Source organism: Denticeps clupeoides, unplaced genomic scaffold (assembly GCF_900700375.1).
Source record: "Denticeps clupeoides unplaced genomic scaffold, fDenClu1.1, whole genome shotgun sequence".
Classification (NCBI taxonomy): domain Eukaryota; kingdom Metazoa; phylum Chordata; class Actinopteri; order Clupeiformes; family Denticipitidae; genus Denticeps; species Denticeps clupeoides.
This window is the reverse complement of record NW_021629747.1, coordinates 54,676-70,241: the sequence shown is the minus strand read 5'-3', so window position 1 is coordinate 70,241 and position 15,566 is coordinate 54,676. Positions and strand designations below refer to the sequence as shown.

At 38.7% G+C, this 15,566-nt stretch overlaps 4 protein-coding genes across 4 annotated transcripts; all 4 read right to left on the bottom strand.

Annotated features, from left to right (window-relative positions):
• Nucleotides 1-808: 808 nt before the first annotated feature.
• LOC114773240 (olfactory receptor 8I2-like) lies at nucleotides 809-1,830 on the bottom strand. Its single transcript, XM_028965759.1, has one exon. The coding sequence runs from the start codon at nucleotides 1,828-1,830 to the stop codon at nucleotides 898-900; it is 933 nt and encodes a 310-aa protein (XP_028821592.1). The 3' UTR covers nucleotides 809-897.
• Nucleotides 1,831-5,648: 3,818 nt separating this feature from the next.
• Nucleotides 5,649-6,578, bottom strand: LOC114773235 (olfactory receptor 2G3-like). Its single transcript, XM_028965745.1, has one exon. It carries the CDS (start codon nucleotides 6,576-6,578, stop codon nucleotides 5,649-5,651), a length of 930 nt encoding a protein of 309 aa, XP_028821578.1.
• Nucleotides 6,579-8,129: 1,551 nt separating this feature from the next.
• LOC114773243 (olfactory receptor 11H6-like) lies at nucleotides 8,130-9,162 on the bottom strand. The gene has a single exon (XM_028965764.1). It carries the CDS (start codon nucleotides 9,154-9,156, stop codon nucleotides 8,221-8,223), a length of 936 nt encoding a protein of 311 aa, XP_028821597.1. The 5' UTR covers nucleotides 9,157-9,162; the 3' UTR covers nucleotides 8,130-8,220.
• A 5,059-nt stretch (nucleotides 9,163-14,221) lies between these two features.
• LOC114773242 (olfactory receptor 6N2-like) lies at nucleotides 14,222-15,225 on the bottom strand. Its single transcript, XM_028965762.1, has one exon. The coding sequence runs from the start codon at nucleotides 15,223-15,225 to the stop codon at nucleotides 14,293-14,295; it is 933 nt and encodes a 310-aa protein (XP_028821595.1). The 3' UTR covers nucleotides 14,222-14,292.
• Nucleotides 15,226-15,566: the final 341 nt, after the last annotated feature.

The window sequence follows — 15,566 nt, the reverse complement described above, 5'->3', positions numbered from 1 at the left end:
GAGCTTCATGGAAGAGGAAGTCCGTGCCCTCAAAGGTGTGCTAATTAAACCAGCAAGGAAAAAACAGAAAGCACATAACACAAGAATAAACCTAAACAGTTAGTGAACATGGAACAAAAAAACACAGTCCCTTCTTTTACTAAATAATGCTGTGCACGGGTTCCAAAATAAACTTAAAAGCTGGGATACTTCAAGAAAAATTAGGCCCTTAGTCATAAAAAGACAAAAATGGCCTAAATTAACTACATCTAGGAAAAGCAAAACAAATAATGTGATTGAACTGAATGCAATGCTTTAATAAATAGCTTAACACATATTTCTATGTAGCCCTTGCAGAGCAGAACGGCAAGAGCAACAGATAAACTGAATACCCATATACTTCATTTACATGCACAATTCACACAATTATCAGACAATTAAAAACAAGATAATTCTTCATCATCATAACAAATTTTTATTTCATGAAACATTATCTTCTACATCACTGAAATGGAACAACTGCTGTCAAAAATCAACAAATTGTAGTGAGCAGTTCATGCACATGACTTGAACTGCTAAATATGCTATTTTATATTTTATGATTACACTAATTATACAATAAAATCTTAAATGGAATGTTTATAATATATAATCCTAAAATGAAACAAAACTTAATAAGACAAATTCAGGTTAAATATTTAACATTTTTTACAAACATATGACAAACATTTTTTACAAACTTCATCTACTATTTTAAGTAAGCAAGTTAACAAGTTCAACAAGTTCAAACCTAGATGCATTTATATTAGTATTACAAGACAAAGAGCGATTGAGATGAAAATAATTAACAAACTTACAAGGACATGGGGACAACAGTATACAATAATACAAATTTAGGCCTTCCCTTAATTTTTCCCTTCATTTAAGAGCATTAGTTTTAAACCTGAACATTCTCAGAATTCTATTGCGAATTGGTCCTAAATTTATTCCATAAATAATAGGATTCAGCAGAGGAGGCACAACGAGAAACTCAACAGCCAGGATGTTGCGGAAAGCCTGTGGAATCTGTTTGGAGCCATAGCGGGCGTACAAGACATCAAAAACCAACGAAATGGTAAAATTAATTAGGGTGACCAAATGCGGAAGGCACGTCTGGATGAACTTCCTTCGCTCTGTCTGAGATCTCATGCACGCTTTGATGATGTGCACGTATGAAATGATGACCATGATTGATTGTGAAACATGATACACTATCAAGACGTAGCCGTACAAGTTGTTAATAGTGGTGTCCACGCAGGAGAGTTTGACAACAGCCCAGTTAGCACAGTAAATCTTGTCAATGTCTCGACCACAAAGCGGAAGCCTGGCGGTCAGAACTACACCGATAGTTGTTTCTATGTGGGAGAAGATCCATGAGAACAAAATCAGTCTTTTCACCTTCTTCAGAGTCATGATGGAATGGTACTGTAGCGGCTTACAAATGGCAACATATCGATCGTAAGCCATCATTGCCAGGGTGGTGAATTCACAAAACGCATAACTGTAGTTTGTAAGTATTTGTAAGAAACAACCAACATGTGAAATAACATGAACGTCAGACAACAGATCGGCGAGGAGTTTAGGGTAGAAGCTTGTAGCGCCATATATTCCGTTGATGAAGAGACTACACACAAAGATATACATCGGCTCGTGCAACACCTTGTCCAGAAGAATGACAGCAGTCAGACCTAAATTCACAAAGATGGTGAAAACGTAAAGCATGAGAGAAAAGCTGAAGTAGAGCTGTTTGTTTGTTGCTGTGTCATTCAGTCCATTAAGAACAAAGAAAAAATTCTCAGTAGTGTTCAACATTGGAAGTAAGATGTTCTTCAATAATAATTAAAACAAATGCTCAAGCCAAGAAAAAAAAAACAAGAAAAGCCAAAAAAAACCCCTCAAGATGCATGAAGTTCTTTCATCATCTTACAGGGCATGGTGCCATTGTCTATCTTCTGCATCTCTGCTTCAGCAGCTCTGCCATTTATAAGCGTTCTTCTGAATCACGTAGAAGCCCTGGGAGATTTATCAAGGTAGTTCCCCTCCCAGTGACTGAGCAATTATCCCACAGAGAATATAGAATTTGAAAAATATGGCCTGATGTTTTATTTTAAAATATCGAACCTACATTACTATTCCAAATGCAACATTGTTTTGAGAACATCTGCGTAAAACGCTGTTTGTGTTTCTCATCTCTTAAGCATCTATATTCTAATGAACGTCTATATTTAAAGAACAATTTATAACCCCTGAATCTTCAGTTGGGTCACAAGTGCTGCGGCCTATCCTGGAACTTCAGAAACAAGGCAGCAGGTAAACGGTAATCTTTTAAATCAAGATGTAATCAAATCAATGAATTTAATGTGAAAAAATACTATGAAAAGATAAGATGTAAGATAAATTAAGATGATCCTTTATTAGTCCCACAAGTGGGAAATTTACATTGTCACGGCAGGAAGTGGACAGGACAAGATAAGAGCAGCAAAAGACAATAGCACAGACACTATGTCGACTGTATAATATGAAAGTTCACTGTACGTATAAGCAAATAAATAACCCTAGAATAGCATAAATAAAAGTTGAGTTGTAAAAAAAAAAATATGTTGGTACATACATTAAAAATATATATTTGTAAGATTTTACATATGTACAGAGTGGGTAGATATACACTTATTGCACTTGAGAGAAGTGGAGATGGTGTACTGGATGTGTGTGTGGTCAGCTGTTGTAGAGCCTGACAGCGGTTGGCAGGAAAAGACCTTCTGAATCTCCGTCCCACATCGTGGGTGCCGCAGCCTGATACTGAAGGAGCTGCTCAGTCCTGTCATTTGTCACATACATAGTTCGACTTAGTTTTTTTTTTGGACTTTGTCATACGCGATATGATATGCAGTGAAATGCTTTTAGCGACTGCTACAGACCACAGTATTGCAAATGTTGCAAGTATACAATGGAAACCAATATACAAATATTGCAGACATAACCAAATTATGTGTGTAAAATATGTGTAACAGGTAGGGTGAGGGTGTGCAAATTAGTTAAAGTCAATGTGTGTGTGTGTGTGTGTGTGTGTGTGTGTGTGTGTGTGTGTGTGTATATATATATATATATATATATATATATATATATATATATAAAACAATGGCAAAGAAAAAAAAGAGCAGAGATATTGTGCAAAGAGTCAAATGGGGTGGGAGATAGCCACCATTCTTCTGTCCCTCACCACCTCCACTGGGTCAAGAGGGCATCCTAGACCAGAGCTGGCCCTCTGAAATGGCCTGTTCAGTCTCTTTTTATCCCCAGCAGAGATGCTACCTTCCCAGCAGACCACCTCATAAAAGATGGCTGAAGCCACCACAGAGTCATAAAAGGTCTTCAAGAGTGGGCCCAAAAGACCTGAACCTCTGCAGCAGGTACAGCCTGCTCTGCCCTTTCCTGTACAGGGCATCAGAGTTGTTAGTCCAGTCCAGTTTATTGTTTAGATGAGCACCAAGGTACCTTTAGCTCTCCACAGCCTCAATGTCCATACCCTGGATGTTTATTGGTTGTAGTGGAAGATGTTTGTGCCTGTGGAAGTCTAACACCAGCTCCTTGGTCTTTCAAGTGTTGATGAAAGTGAAGTGATTGTCACACGTGATACACAGCAGCACAGCACACAGTGCACACAGATCTGGAGGTAGTTCTGATGGCACCAGTCCACAAAGTCCATGTTCAGTTCTATGTAGTCCTTGTCATCCGCATTTGTGATGAGGCCAACTATTGCATTCATCAGAGAACTTCTGTAGGAAGCAGTGGTGAAATAATCAAAATTACAACTCTGTTTGCATTTTGAACATTCACATTTTGTCTATGAACTGGTCTGTTGAAAGCTAGAAAAACTTGCAAGCCATTCATAAAAACGAGTTACTTAACTGTTTATAAATTTATTTCTATTGAACAATACATTATACACATTTTCATTCTATGAAATGATTATTAGAGCTGCCTACAAACTATGACATAGACCAATGTGGGGGAAAAAGCTCAGACAGGGTGATAGGAAGATGATCTGTTTTTTAAAGATGATCATTTTTTTAAAGAAAACTCCCTTCATCCAGTGACAGGATAGTGACAGGATATTATTCCGAGCAAATCTCTTTGGTTCTCTCAATTGTTCTGTGACATGGTACTGTGCTTGTTTTCATATTTTTATCTGGCAGCACTCGTTTTTCAGAAGCAGCACACACACTATAGCCGCGTGTCTCTATTAAAAAATAATGTAAATGCACATGCAAAAGATGTCATCTGAATTGGCCCCAAAACCTTTCACTGACTGACAACATTTTTATGTATTTGATAGTCTCTGGCTAGAAAGAATAACATAGAAATGAATATCAGCAATCAACTGTCACGCTGGTTGGACATGACTAGGCAGTAGGAATGATGGATGGAAATGACATCACGAAACAATGACCAGACCGCAAACAGATACGAACTGGGAAGCTTTATACAATCATATACAGATGAACACAATCAGGAAAACAATCCGGATTCCAGACCCGGAGTTACCCCCTCCAGACCGGATCATGACAGCAACAGCTATAAGTTGCATTATATATAACATGTTGCTCACTGTGGGACCACTGTGAGATTTTATCAGTTGTGTCATTAACTGATTTCTCAACTCATATTGATTAACCAAGACAAAAAAAAAAGATTTTGATGGATTTTCCAGTATTAAACTGTGCAACTGTGCATAAACTGAATTGTTCCATCACCTCAGGACTGCAACCTTCCAGCTATGGGCAAACTAAGGGCAGATTCTAGAGCTGAGAAGGTTCCTGCATGGAACATGCACAGAATTCCAGGGTGTAGTTTCTAGTGTTGCTGTGATCTAGCTCAGTCCTCCCATTTAATACAAATATTAACCAATTAAGGTACCCTTTTTCCTGATTAAATGTTCATCTCGTATTAGTTCACTGGAAACGAAATGGAAATTTTTATAACAGCTCATTTTACTGTGATCACACCACTTATGAGAATAAGATTTGCGGTTCAAAAGTTTCAACTCATCTAAAATACGGAGATTGAAATACAGAAATAACCATTTTATGGTTGACAGTCAAAAGTCACAATCACTACATTGTCAGAAGTTTGAAATGAGGATTAACTATGGTTTTGCTGACTGGTATGAGGCTGCCTGGACGGCAGATGACAAACCAAAATCCAGAAAATAACTAGATGCCACCATTATTGGCAGAATTAATCCTTATTATTTATTAAAGCCTTTGGAGGCACTTTGAGTTGTAGTACTACATTGCAGAAATAAAACCGACATTTTAATAATACCCAGATTTGATTCATACAACATTGTTACATGAATTAAAATGCAATTTAATCATTGATTGTTTAGGGATGTTCCTTCCCCTGCTTGCTCATGATGATTTATTTTCAAACAATTTCCAGTGTGCTAGTTGAGCAGGAGTATAGATTCACATGGAAAATATTTATGCATTAAATGCATTTAGATACATTTTCAATGTCAACAACATGCATTTAAACAAATATATTATATGTAATAAATTATGTAATAATATGTTTTAAAAAATGCTTTTAAAAATGTATATTATTGCTGTTCTGCATAAAACATGATTTCATTTTAGACGTTTTATTTTGTACCTGCACAATTTCAGTATTTTGCTTCGAATCTGACTTAAAGCCATCCCATAGATGACAGGGTTTAGAAGGGGAGGAACAACCAGAAATTCCACCGAGAGAATGTTCTGCAGAACCAGCAGACTCTGCCTGGCGCCGTGCCGGGCGTACAGACTGTCAAACATCACGGATGCAGTGAAGTTAATCAAGGAAATTAAATGGGGCACGCACGTTTGCATGAACTTGTTTCGCTGCGCCTCAGACTTCACCACTTCCCTGATGATGTGGAAGTAGGAAATGATGATCAGTGTGGCCTGAGAAACATGGTAGAACATCAGAATGTATCCATACAGATTGTTTACTGTTGTGTCTACACAGGAAAGCTTGACCACAGCCCAGTTGGAACAGTAAAGCCTTTCGATGTCTTTGCCACACATGGGAAGCCTGAGTGTCAGTATTAGTCCAATAGTGGTCTCCAGAACAGGAAAGAGCCAAGTGAGTAAAATTAGTTTCCCCACCTTCCAAGGCGTCATGAAGGAGCGGTAATTCAGGGGTTTGCAAATAGCAACATAACGGTCATGGGCCATTACTGATAAACTTGTCAACTCTGCAAATGTGTAACTGTAAATGACAAATATTTGTGCCAGACACTCTGCATACGAGACAACATTTAGTTCAGACCACATGTCAGCAAGGAACTTTGTGTAGAAACAGCTTGCACCATATATTCCATTAACACAGAGATTACATATAAACATGTACATGGGTTCGTGGAGCGCTTTGTCCAAAAAAATGATCACAATTACAATTAAATTCACAAGAATGGTGAACATGTAAAAGGAGAATACAAAGGCAAAGAGTATATGTTTGGAGGCAAATGTTTCATTCAGCCCATGCAGCACAAACCCAAAGGAGCTGGAATAATTCATCCCGTCCAGCCTTTCAGATGGAGCTCATGAGTGTCCTGTTTCAAATAAAAAAGGAGCATCAGCTCATTTCAAATATCATCTTCAAAGCTAAAAGAAAATGTTCTTTCTTCGATGACACTTCATGCATTCAGTTCATCTCGCTTTGTTGGTTGATTTTCTCCTGTGCGAGAAAATGTTCAAGAAGGATGCAAATCCTTCTTCATATTTATATCTGTCTCGGAGCCATCTGAGATTTGTCAAGCTGCCATTCTTTAGGGGCCGACCAAATACAATGATGGGTAGTCTGCTTGCTAATTAGAGACTGGAATTGGAGTTGTTGCAATGTGGAATATATCCACACGGTGGCTCTTCATTTTGTATTGTGCTCTCCACACATCCACACTGCTCCTACTGGAGAGGAAGGGGGTCAGTGTAGCCCTGGTGGTTTTAATGCAATATGTGGCCATGCAATTTAAGTAGAGTGGTGAATAAAATGATAGGCCTTGCCGCTTAGTCCACTGACAGGTTTTAGGTGTCCCAGGACACTACATGCAGGACATTTTTTAAATTTGCATGCAAAATTTGTGATCATATTTCTTATATTCTTTTCTTATATTCTTCTGAGGTTAGGTGATCTTCAGTAAATTATATCAATCAGTTATCACTATTTACATAACTACTAGTAACAGCCTGTTCACATTTAATTTTACCATTAAAAATAAAACAACAAATTCATTTGTTCACTTAATTTACATAAATATCAGGACATCTGTAAAATATGTCAGTTAACCTACAAGTGATTTTCAACAGATGAAATTAAAGATAATCCAAGATTAACAGATAAAACACAATCAAATCCCAGTTTGATTGTGGCAAACTCTTAGAAGTTTTTTTTTTACACCCTGTGAATTTTGGAGTCACATTGAAATCTTTTTAAAACCCTGTGCAAATGTAAATGTGAATATGCCAGTAATTTAATTTTGAAAAAAAAATCAAGTGTACAGATGGAGAAAATATTGAAAACAGCAAACAACAGGATAGGAGAATATTTCCCTACACACACGTTGTTCAATAAACATAACAAAATTCTGAAGCTGCTTTGATAAATCAATATTTATTAAATTAACAATGCTGGACTGTGCATATAAATTCTTAATTGATAAATGTATAGTGTCCCTGCATTATGTTACCATTCACTCCAGACAAGTGAAAATAGGTGAAGTGAAGTGAACTGAAGTATAGTACAACCTCCAAGTGTTTTGAATATAGAGTAATTCCTTATTTGGAGCTGAACAACGACTGAGAAATTTGGCTTCACTTAGGTCCGTCACTAAAGAACAGGACAAACAAAACATATTCTACTACACCTTTCTTTTATTTCCATATTTTTGCTCTTTTGAGATGCACAATGTTGAAATACAGTTATTCCGTACTTGTGTACAATGGCAAATCATTTGCAAGAATTAATAAACACCACATGTACAGCATTTAAACAATTGAAACAGCAGTCCAATGTTTTGACATATTTTAGACATCTAGTGCATATATTGCATTCATGGGATTATGGGGTTGTATCACTTTTTAACCATTTATGTAGATGGCTTTAAAAAAATCAGTCAAAATATTGCAGTTCTTGGTTCACGCAGAATAGTCATGGAAGTCTTCAGCTTTTTGCTATTCCATAATTTTTATAAAACACCTTCAACACCACATTTCTTACTTTAGTCAGCTGGAGTCCATATATGAGAGGATTTATCAGTGGAGGAATGACCAGGAACTCTATTGCCATGAAATTCTTCAGGTTCTGTGGCAAATTCCGTGATCCGTATCGGGTGTACAACAGGTCAAACAACAGGGCGATTGTGACATTGCATAAAACAAGGACATGTGGAACACACGTCTGCATGAACTTACTTTTGTCACCATTTGACCTCCAACATGTTCTGATTAATCTGAAGTATGTATACAAAATATAAAGAAAGCAGGAAAAATATGCAAGCATCAAAGTGTATCCCATAACATTCGTAACAGTGGATGGAAAACAGGACAGCTTTACAATAGACCAGTTCTCGCAATAGAGCTTGTCAATGTGGAATCCGCATAAAATTAATGTTGAGCTTATTATAACAATAATGGATATACTGCAAAGTGGAACAATCCAACACACAAGCAACAATTTGGCAGCTTTCTGACTCGTCATTATGGTGTGATACTCCAACGGTCTACATATAGCCACATACCTGTCATAAGCCATGGCTGTTAAAATAATGTAATCACACTGAACTGAAGAGTAAATGACCATTATTTGAAGAAGACACCCAGAGTATGAGATTGTATACAGACCAGACAACAAATCTGCCAAGAACTTTGGATAGAAGCCTGTGGTGCTGTAGACACCATTAATGCATAAGTTGCAAAGGAAAATGTACATCGGCTCGTGGAGACTTTTCTCTAAGATAACCGTCAGTACCAGGGTAATGTTAATAAACACAATGAGGAAATAGCAAACCAGGCACACTGAAAAAACGAGGTGCCTGTATTGCATTGTCTCATTAAATCCAGAAAGGGTAAAAAGAACATCAGAAGATGAATTCACCATTTTGGACCGGATCTGTAAACACTGAAATCTCTCATACAGGCCCAATCTGCATGTTGCTCAATGACAAAGCTGTTAAGAAAGCCAAGAATACAGCATTAAAAAAATAGTAGTTTAAGCAAACACAGCTATAATATCTAATATACACATGCAAGCTGAAGAGGTCTTACTCAGTGCAGTACAGCACATGTCATTTTGGCAGGGAGGCTCACAAGGCCATTTATATAATCCTACTATGCTTGGAGGATTGGGATCAAGCGTATGCAAAGATAAATCCCAGGTGGTGCTCCTGCCCCTAGATAGACAGATATATTTTTGTTTTTTTATTTTCTAATTTTGCCCCATGACATTGTGTTGTAATAACTGATAACTTCCTTCGAACTGTAATTCCTTGACTTCAACCCGATTCATGTCCACACTTGACCCAGCCGCTGTTGTCAAGTTTTGAATTTGTTTTTGAGGCTAGAAATGTATGCTGATATTAAGTATTCTGCAAACCGGGCCTAATTTGGTGGCTCTAAGTCAGACAAAGAGCTACAATTTTTCAGCATTATAGTTAAAAAAAATTACATTAAAATGACATTATATTACACTACAGTAATCTGCATCATGCAATGATATAAAATTAAAATGTATCTGCAGTAAGAGCAGATTAATTTTACAGCTGAAATACAGTTTCTTGCAATTGTGCTGTCAGTTGGTTTGATTCGTTCAGTGCCTTATTCAATCATTATTAATTTATTATTTTTTAACAAGCAGTGGTTGGTCTAGCAGCAGAAACAGAGAGAGATGGAGATAATGAGACAAACGTAATTCTCCAAAAGGCTAAGATGAAGAAATATTACAAAGTGATTGGCCAAATTGTGAAAACAATGGGATATGAAACGCCATACATCCAGGGGGCTTCACCTAGGCCCACACCTGGTCCATCCTCCTTAACGGCTACCTGGTGGTCGAGCCCTGTCAGGGACCTCCTCCTTGGGGCCCTGTGTGGCTGTGGCTTCGCCACCTGGTGGGAGAAAAGAAGGAAAGTGTGGGGCGACACACTGACACAATGTGTAGGAGTGGGTGGCGGACAGTGACGACTCCGCTGGAATACCAGGTGTGTATGGAGAGCTGGTATCATTGGCTGCCGGAAAGAGTAGTGGACACTCTTTGCAGAGTGCCGGGGCACTATTTCTGCGCTGCTGTCCTGCTGGGGAACATCTGGTCTCCCCCTTCCCTTTTCCACCAGCTTACCCCAGCACAGCACTGCCTTCTTCCTCATCGTCAGCCTCACTCTCTCCTTTAAGCACCTTTACGGATGGCAGCAATCTCTTTGATTACGGGGTTCGACAATCCACCATGGCTCACCTCGCTGCAGCACAACACTCTCCCTGGGCTGGCCGTCACACACTAGCAGTGTTGAGAAGATTACGTTGGAAACTACAAGTTACCGTATTTAAAATGTAATAGTAGTGTAATTTTTTCCATTACTATATAAAAGTAATGTAACTAATTGCATGTGATTACTTTCTGATTACTATGAATGAAAATTCGTAACTGATAACAATTTTGAAATTTTGTAATTTGGCAGCATTTACCTTATATAGCAGTACTAAACAATGACTACTGCCAAGCTCCTTTCAAAAGAATAACATTATCATAATTTATCAATTTAATTAAGACAATATAATAACAGCCACCACAAGATCAGACTTCAAGCGGGTGTGTTTTTTTGTAAACCACTGATAAATCAAATATTCAAGAGCATTGAATATTAAGAGCATTTGAGAGCACTGAACAATAACTTTATGGTTGGTTGGGGTCCACTGCTCATCTCACCTCTGTCACCTCTGCCACCCCACCGCTGGACCAACAGGGGACCAAAGGGAAGCAGGCGCCAGGTTTAAAGCTCCAGCAGCCATCTCACAAGCTCATTATTGTTTTTCCTTGTTGTAGTAAGTGTACCAGGACAGAAAAAAACTCATACCGACTGATTGCCCCTGACTCTTCTCTTTGGATTGCCCTCACCGGAATCTGTCTTGGTTCTCATGTTGCCAACAGATTGCTTCATCCCTGACTATTCTGACTCCGACACACGTGCCTCCACTTGACTATTCTTCAGCCTGCCATCTTCTTCTACAACCAAGCCAAGGATGTCCCAGAGCCCTGTGCATCTCTCCCACCATGGATCAACAGCCTGAATGGGCCCGTGCTCTGGAACGCGCTCATTCACAATCCCCTCCCCACGTTCCTTACCTGCTGCATCTCCCCAGCATTAGCTGGGTCTGCATGTGCCCATTCACAATATCTCCTGCGTACTCTGGTAAGATTAATTAAACCACTCTGTCTAAATACATTTACATTTACATTTACGGCATTTGGCAGACGCCCTTAACCAGAGCGACTTACAACGTGCTTAAGTTACCATCGATGAAGAGATCAATTCCGGTTCACTAGGACCCCAACTATGAATACATCTATTTTATTCACTCTGTTGTAGATTCTGTACACAAAGTTCGACAACAAGAAAATTACAATTTAATCGAAATATTCTTTAAAGTGGAAGGTCTTGAGCTGTCGTTTGAAGGTGCTCAGTGACTGAGCTGTTCTGACCTCGAGGGGAAGTTCATTCCACCACCAAAGGGCCAAGACGGAGAAGAGTCTAGATGAATGTCTTCCTCATACCTTCAGAGATGGAGGGACCAGGCGAGCAGTACTGGAGGCTCGGAGTAAACGAGGTGCAGTGCGAGGTGTAATAAGGGCTGTGAGGTAGGATGGTGCTACTCCATGTTTGGCTTTGTAGGCCAGCATCAGCTACTGGGAGCCAGTGGAGGGAACGTAGCAGAGGGGCGGTGTGGGAGAATTTGGGAAGGTTGAAGATTAGTCATGCTGCTGCATTTTGTAGTAGTTGTAGAGGTCGGATGGTACATAGTGGTAGACCAGCTAGAAGGGAGTTACAGTAATCCAGTCTAGAGATTACTAAGGACTGAACCAGTAGTTGGGTGGCCTGGGTTGACAGACAAGGGCAGATTCGTCTGATATTGTAGAGAAGGAATCTACATGAGCGTTTATCAGCATTTATCAGAGTGGTTTAATTAATTACAGCATTTATCAGACACCCTTATCCAGAGCGACTTACAATCAGTAGTTACAGCGACAGTCTCCCTGGAGCAACTTAGGGTTAAGTGTCTTGCTCAGGGACACAATGGTAGTAAGAGGGATTTGAACCTGGGTCTTCTGGTTCATAGGCGAGTCTGTTACCCACTAGACTACTACCACCCTACTACCACCCTATATCTCTTTACTTTATAATGGCAGGTGCTCATCTGTTATTGTGGATCTGTGCTTTGACTTGCAATCAAGTTTAAGGCTCACTTTCTAAGGTTAGGATATGTTTGTTCAAGCAGTAGGTTCCAGAAGTCTCCATTCATGCCAGGTGCCCTGGATTTCATCTCAATGTCATTTTGCTGTGTGATAATCTGATTCTTAACAGAGCTATCCAAGTGGGATATTGATATTGATGGATGCAACAAGATGTTCAACAAGATTCTGATGTTCCCCATAATGTGCCAGTGTTTGCCCTGATGTGTGGTGTTCTTCCTGCATGTGTGGAAAGTTCCACAGGTCACAACATCCCACCAGACAGCAGTTGTAGTCGCTTTTAAATGCATGCACAGAACTGACCATGTTGATTATCTGCCAATCCTTGCCCTGCAGCTCTATATTAAGATCACTGAGAAGTTCATTAAGATCTCTCAGAAAAGCTAGATACAAAAGGTTGTTCCCTAGCTGTGCATATTCGTATTGGAAAGTTTCAGGGTTTTTTATTTCAGGCAGCAACTCTGTTCAACTCAAGCGGCACTACTAGCCAACCATTGGTGGAGCACCATCCGCTGCGATGGAAAGTGTGGAGAGTCTTCACCTCTGTTGTTTCCTTTTAATTGTAAAATGTTCAACAGCTCTTCTTTGGCACTTAAATATCCAAAAACCATTTGGATGAACACACAAAGCTTTGCCACATTTAACAGATTCATCAAAACAGCAAAGAAACACTCACATGTGTCAATGCCCTCTGCCAATCCCTCGTATTGGTGTGTAATGTGTCCCAAGATAACTGCACATCCATTCATGATCTGTTCTGTTTTTAAAGCCATTAAACAGTGCACCTGTAGCAAGAATGTGGCTATCCTATCAGCTTGGTAAAAATTGACTGCTGTGCTGCTAACTGACTTTTCAGTTCTTGCACTTTTAGAATTTAAATTTGATGAAACAAAAAATGATCCCCTTTCCATTCTGATATGTGTTGAAATCATCAGTACATGATTAAATGCACAAAAATGATGTCACTTTTACTTTATTATGTCACTTTTACTTTAAATGCCCTTTCAACAGCTAAAAACATATGTTAGAATAAGAATATATATCGCTTTCTTTCGTTGTACTTATTACAATGACAATAAAGATATTCTAATTCTGATTCTCTACATTATATTACTCTTTATGTGTAAAGTAGAGGTGCCTATAATGATGTTAATTTTATCTGTGTATTACAATAAAACTGATGGCCCGAACTACTAAACCATTAATGAACTACCCTTCCTTTGCTTACAATCCCCATAAACTCCAGTCAAAACCCAACAATTATAATACTTTTTTAGAATTGTTGTAACAGAAGTGAATGTACATACATTACGTTTAAGTCAATATTCAATAAAGTTACAGTCAAATAATGTAGACATCCACATTCAGACCATCTACATTTCAGTGGACAGTATAATGATTGACCATTGAGACCTTCCTGAAAAGGTCCTGAGTTTTGCGCATTGATATTCAGACATTCACGTATTTCACATATTTTCAGGTAGAAGGCATTTGGGAAACTGATGTAGCATGCAAGTTAGAGCTGTTCACTGCATTTCATTACCCCCCCATACCGTATAATGTGGGGTATCGATGATGCTGCTGAAGATATTTTCATGATACCTTAGAAGCAGTACAAATGAAAAGTAAAGAAAGAAAGAAAATATTTCAGATATTCATGCACTGATTTAATATAATTAATTTGATACATGTTGCTTCAGATTTTTGACATGCTATGTGGATCACATCATGAACATATTTTGATGCCATTTTGCCTTGCTCTCAGTGGTTCCTCTAGTGCATTTCCTTATGTGGACAAATCAGTTTCTTAAGCCTAGTACTCAACTCTTGCAGTTTCAAGCCGTATATTATCGGGTTGAGTAGAGGAGGAATTACTACACCTTGAATAGACAGGAACATGCGATAAAGGTGGGGTACTTCTGAGTCCAGTCTAGTTTGCACCATCTCAAAAGTGCAGTTAATTGTGTAAATCATGAAAACCAACACATGCGGCAGGCACGTCTGAATTGCTTTTCTTCTCAGTTCAGGAGAACTTTTAATGACAACTAGAACAATCTGAACATAAGAGAATATTACAAACATCACTGCAGGACCAACCATTAAGGCTAAAACAAGCAAGCCAAATATGGTATTGGCATTGGTGTTTGTACAGCCCAGTTTGACAACTGAGTAATTATCACAGTACAGTCTGTTAAGGGTTAATTTGCACAACGAAACACTATTTGACAGCATGACACCAATAAAATTGCAAACTGAAGGTACAGACCAGGAGCAAAGCAGCAGCTTTCCTACAGTGTGCATGTTCACAATGGTCACATATTGCAGGGGTTTACAAATGGACACATACCTGTCATAAGCCATAGCAGTCAACAGCGTAAACTCTGATACAGCAAATGTGTAAACCAAGAAGGACTGTAATTTACACGCCGGATAAGAAATGAGCTGCTTTTCCGAAAGTAAATCTACCAGAAACTTGGGATAGAAAGCAGTAGTTCCCCAAAGGGCATTAAAACACAAGCATGCGATGAAAATGTACATTGGTTCGTGCAAACTCCTGTGGATGTAGATGATCGAAACAGTGACTGCATTACAGCAAATGATGAAACTGTACAGCACAAATGTTATGACAAAATATAAATATCTGTACTTATTTAATTCGACAAATCCATCAAGAGTCAGGTATGACATATGTGATCCATTCTCCATTTCTGTGCTACAGAATGAACTAGAAAATACAAAATTATTTCAGAAAATGACCAACATGATTTCAGCAAAAAAAGTCTGTGTGTATTTAAGGAACCCACCCACTGAGAAGATATTACCTGACATTCATTCCTTACATTCTGAATTATGAGCTCTGATGTTGGCTCAGCTTTTATATCTTTCCCGACAGGATGGGCATCCTTTAGAGGCCTCATCAAAATTCACAAAAAAAGAAATTTTAATATCCATTGAGGCAAATATGCAAATTAAGGCACATGGGTGTGTTTGTACAAGCCTAAACTACGCAGGCTGTCTCACGGGGTAGTAAGTGATTTATTGCTCAA

What these genes read in the sequence shown, in the direction of transcription:
- LOC114773240 (XM_028965759.1), bottom strand. Translation starts at nt 1,830, where the DNA reads ATGTTGAACACTACTGAGAATTTTTTCTTTGTTCTTAATGGACTGAAT.
- LOC114773235 (XM_028965745.1), bottom strand. Translation starts at nt 6,578, where the DNA reads ATGAATTATTCCAGCTCCTTTGGGTTTGTGCTGCATGGGCTGAATGAA.
- LOC114773243 (XM_028965764.1), bottom strand. Translation starts at nt 9,156, where the DNA reads ATGGTGAATTCATCTTCTGATGTTCTTTTTACCCTTTCTGGATTTAAT.
- LOC114773242 (XM_028965762.1), bottom strand. Translation starts at nt 15,225, where the DNA reads ATGGAGAATGGATCACATATGTCATACCTGACTCTTGATGGATTTGTC.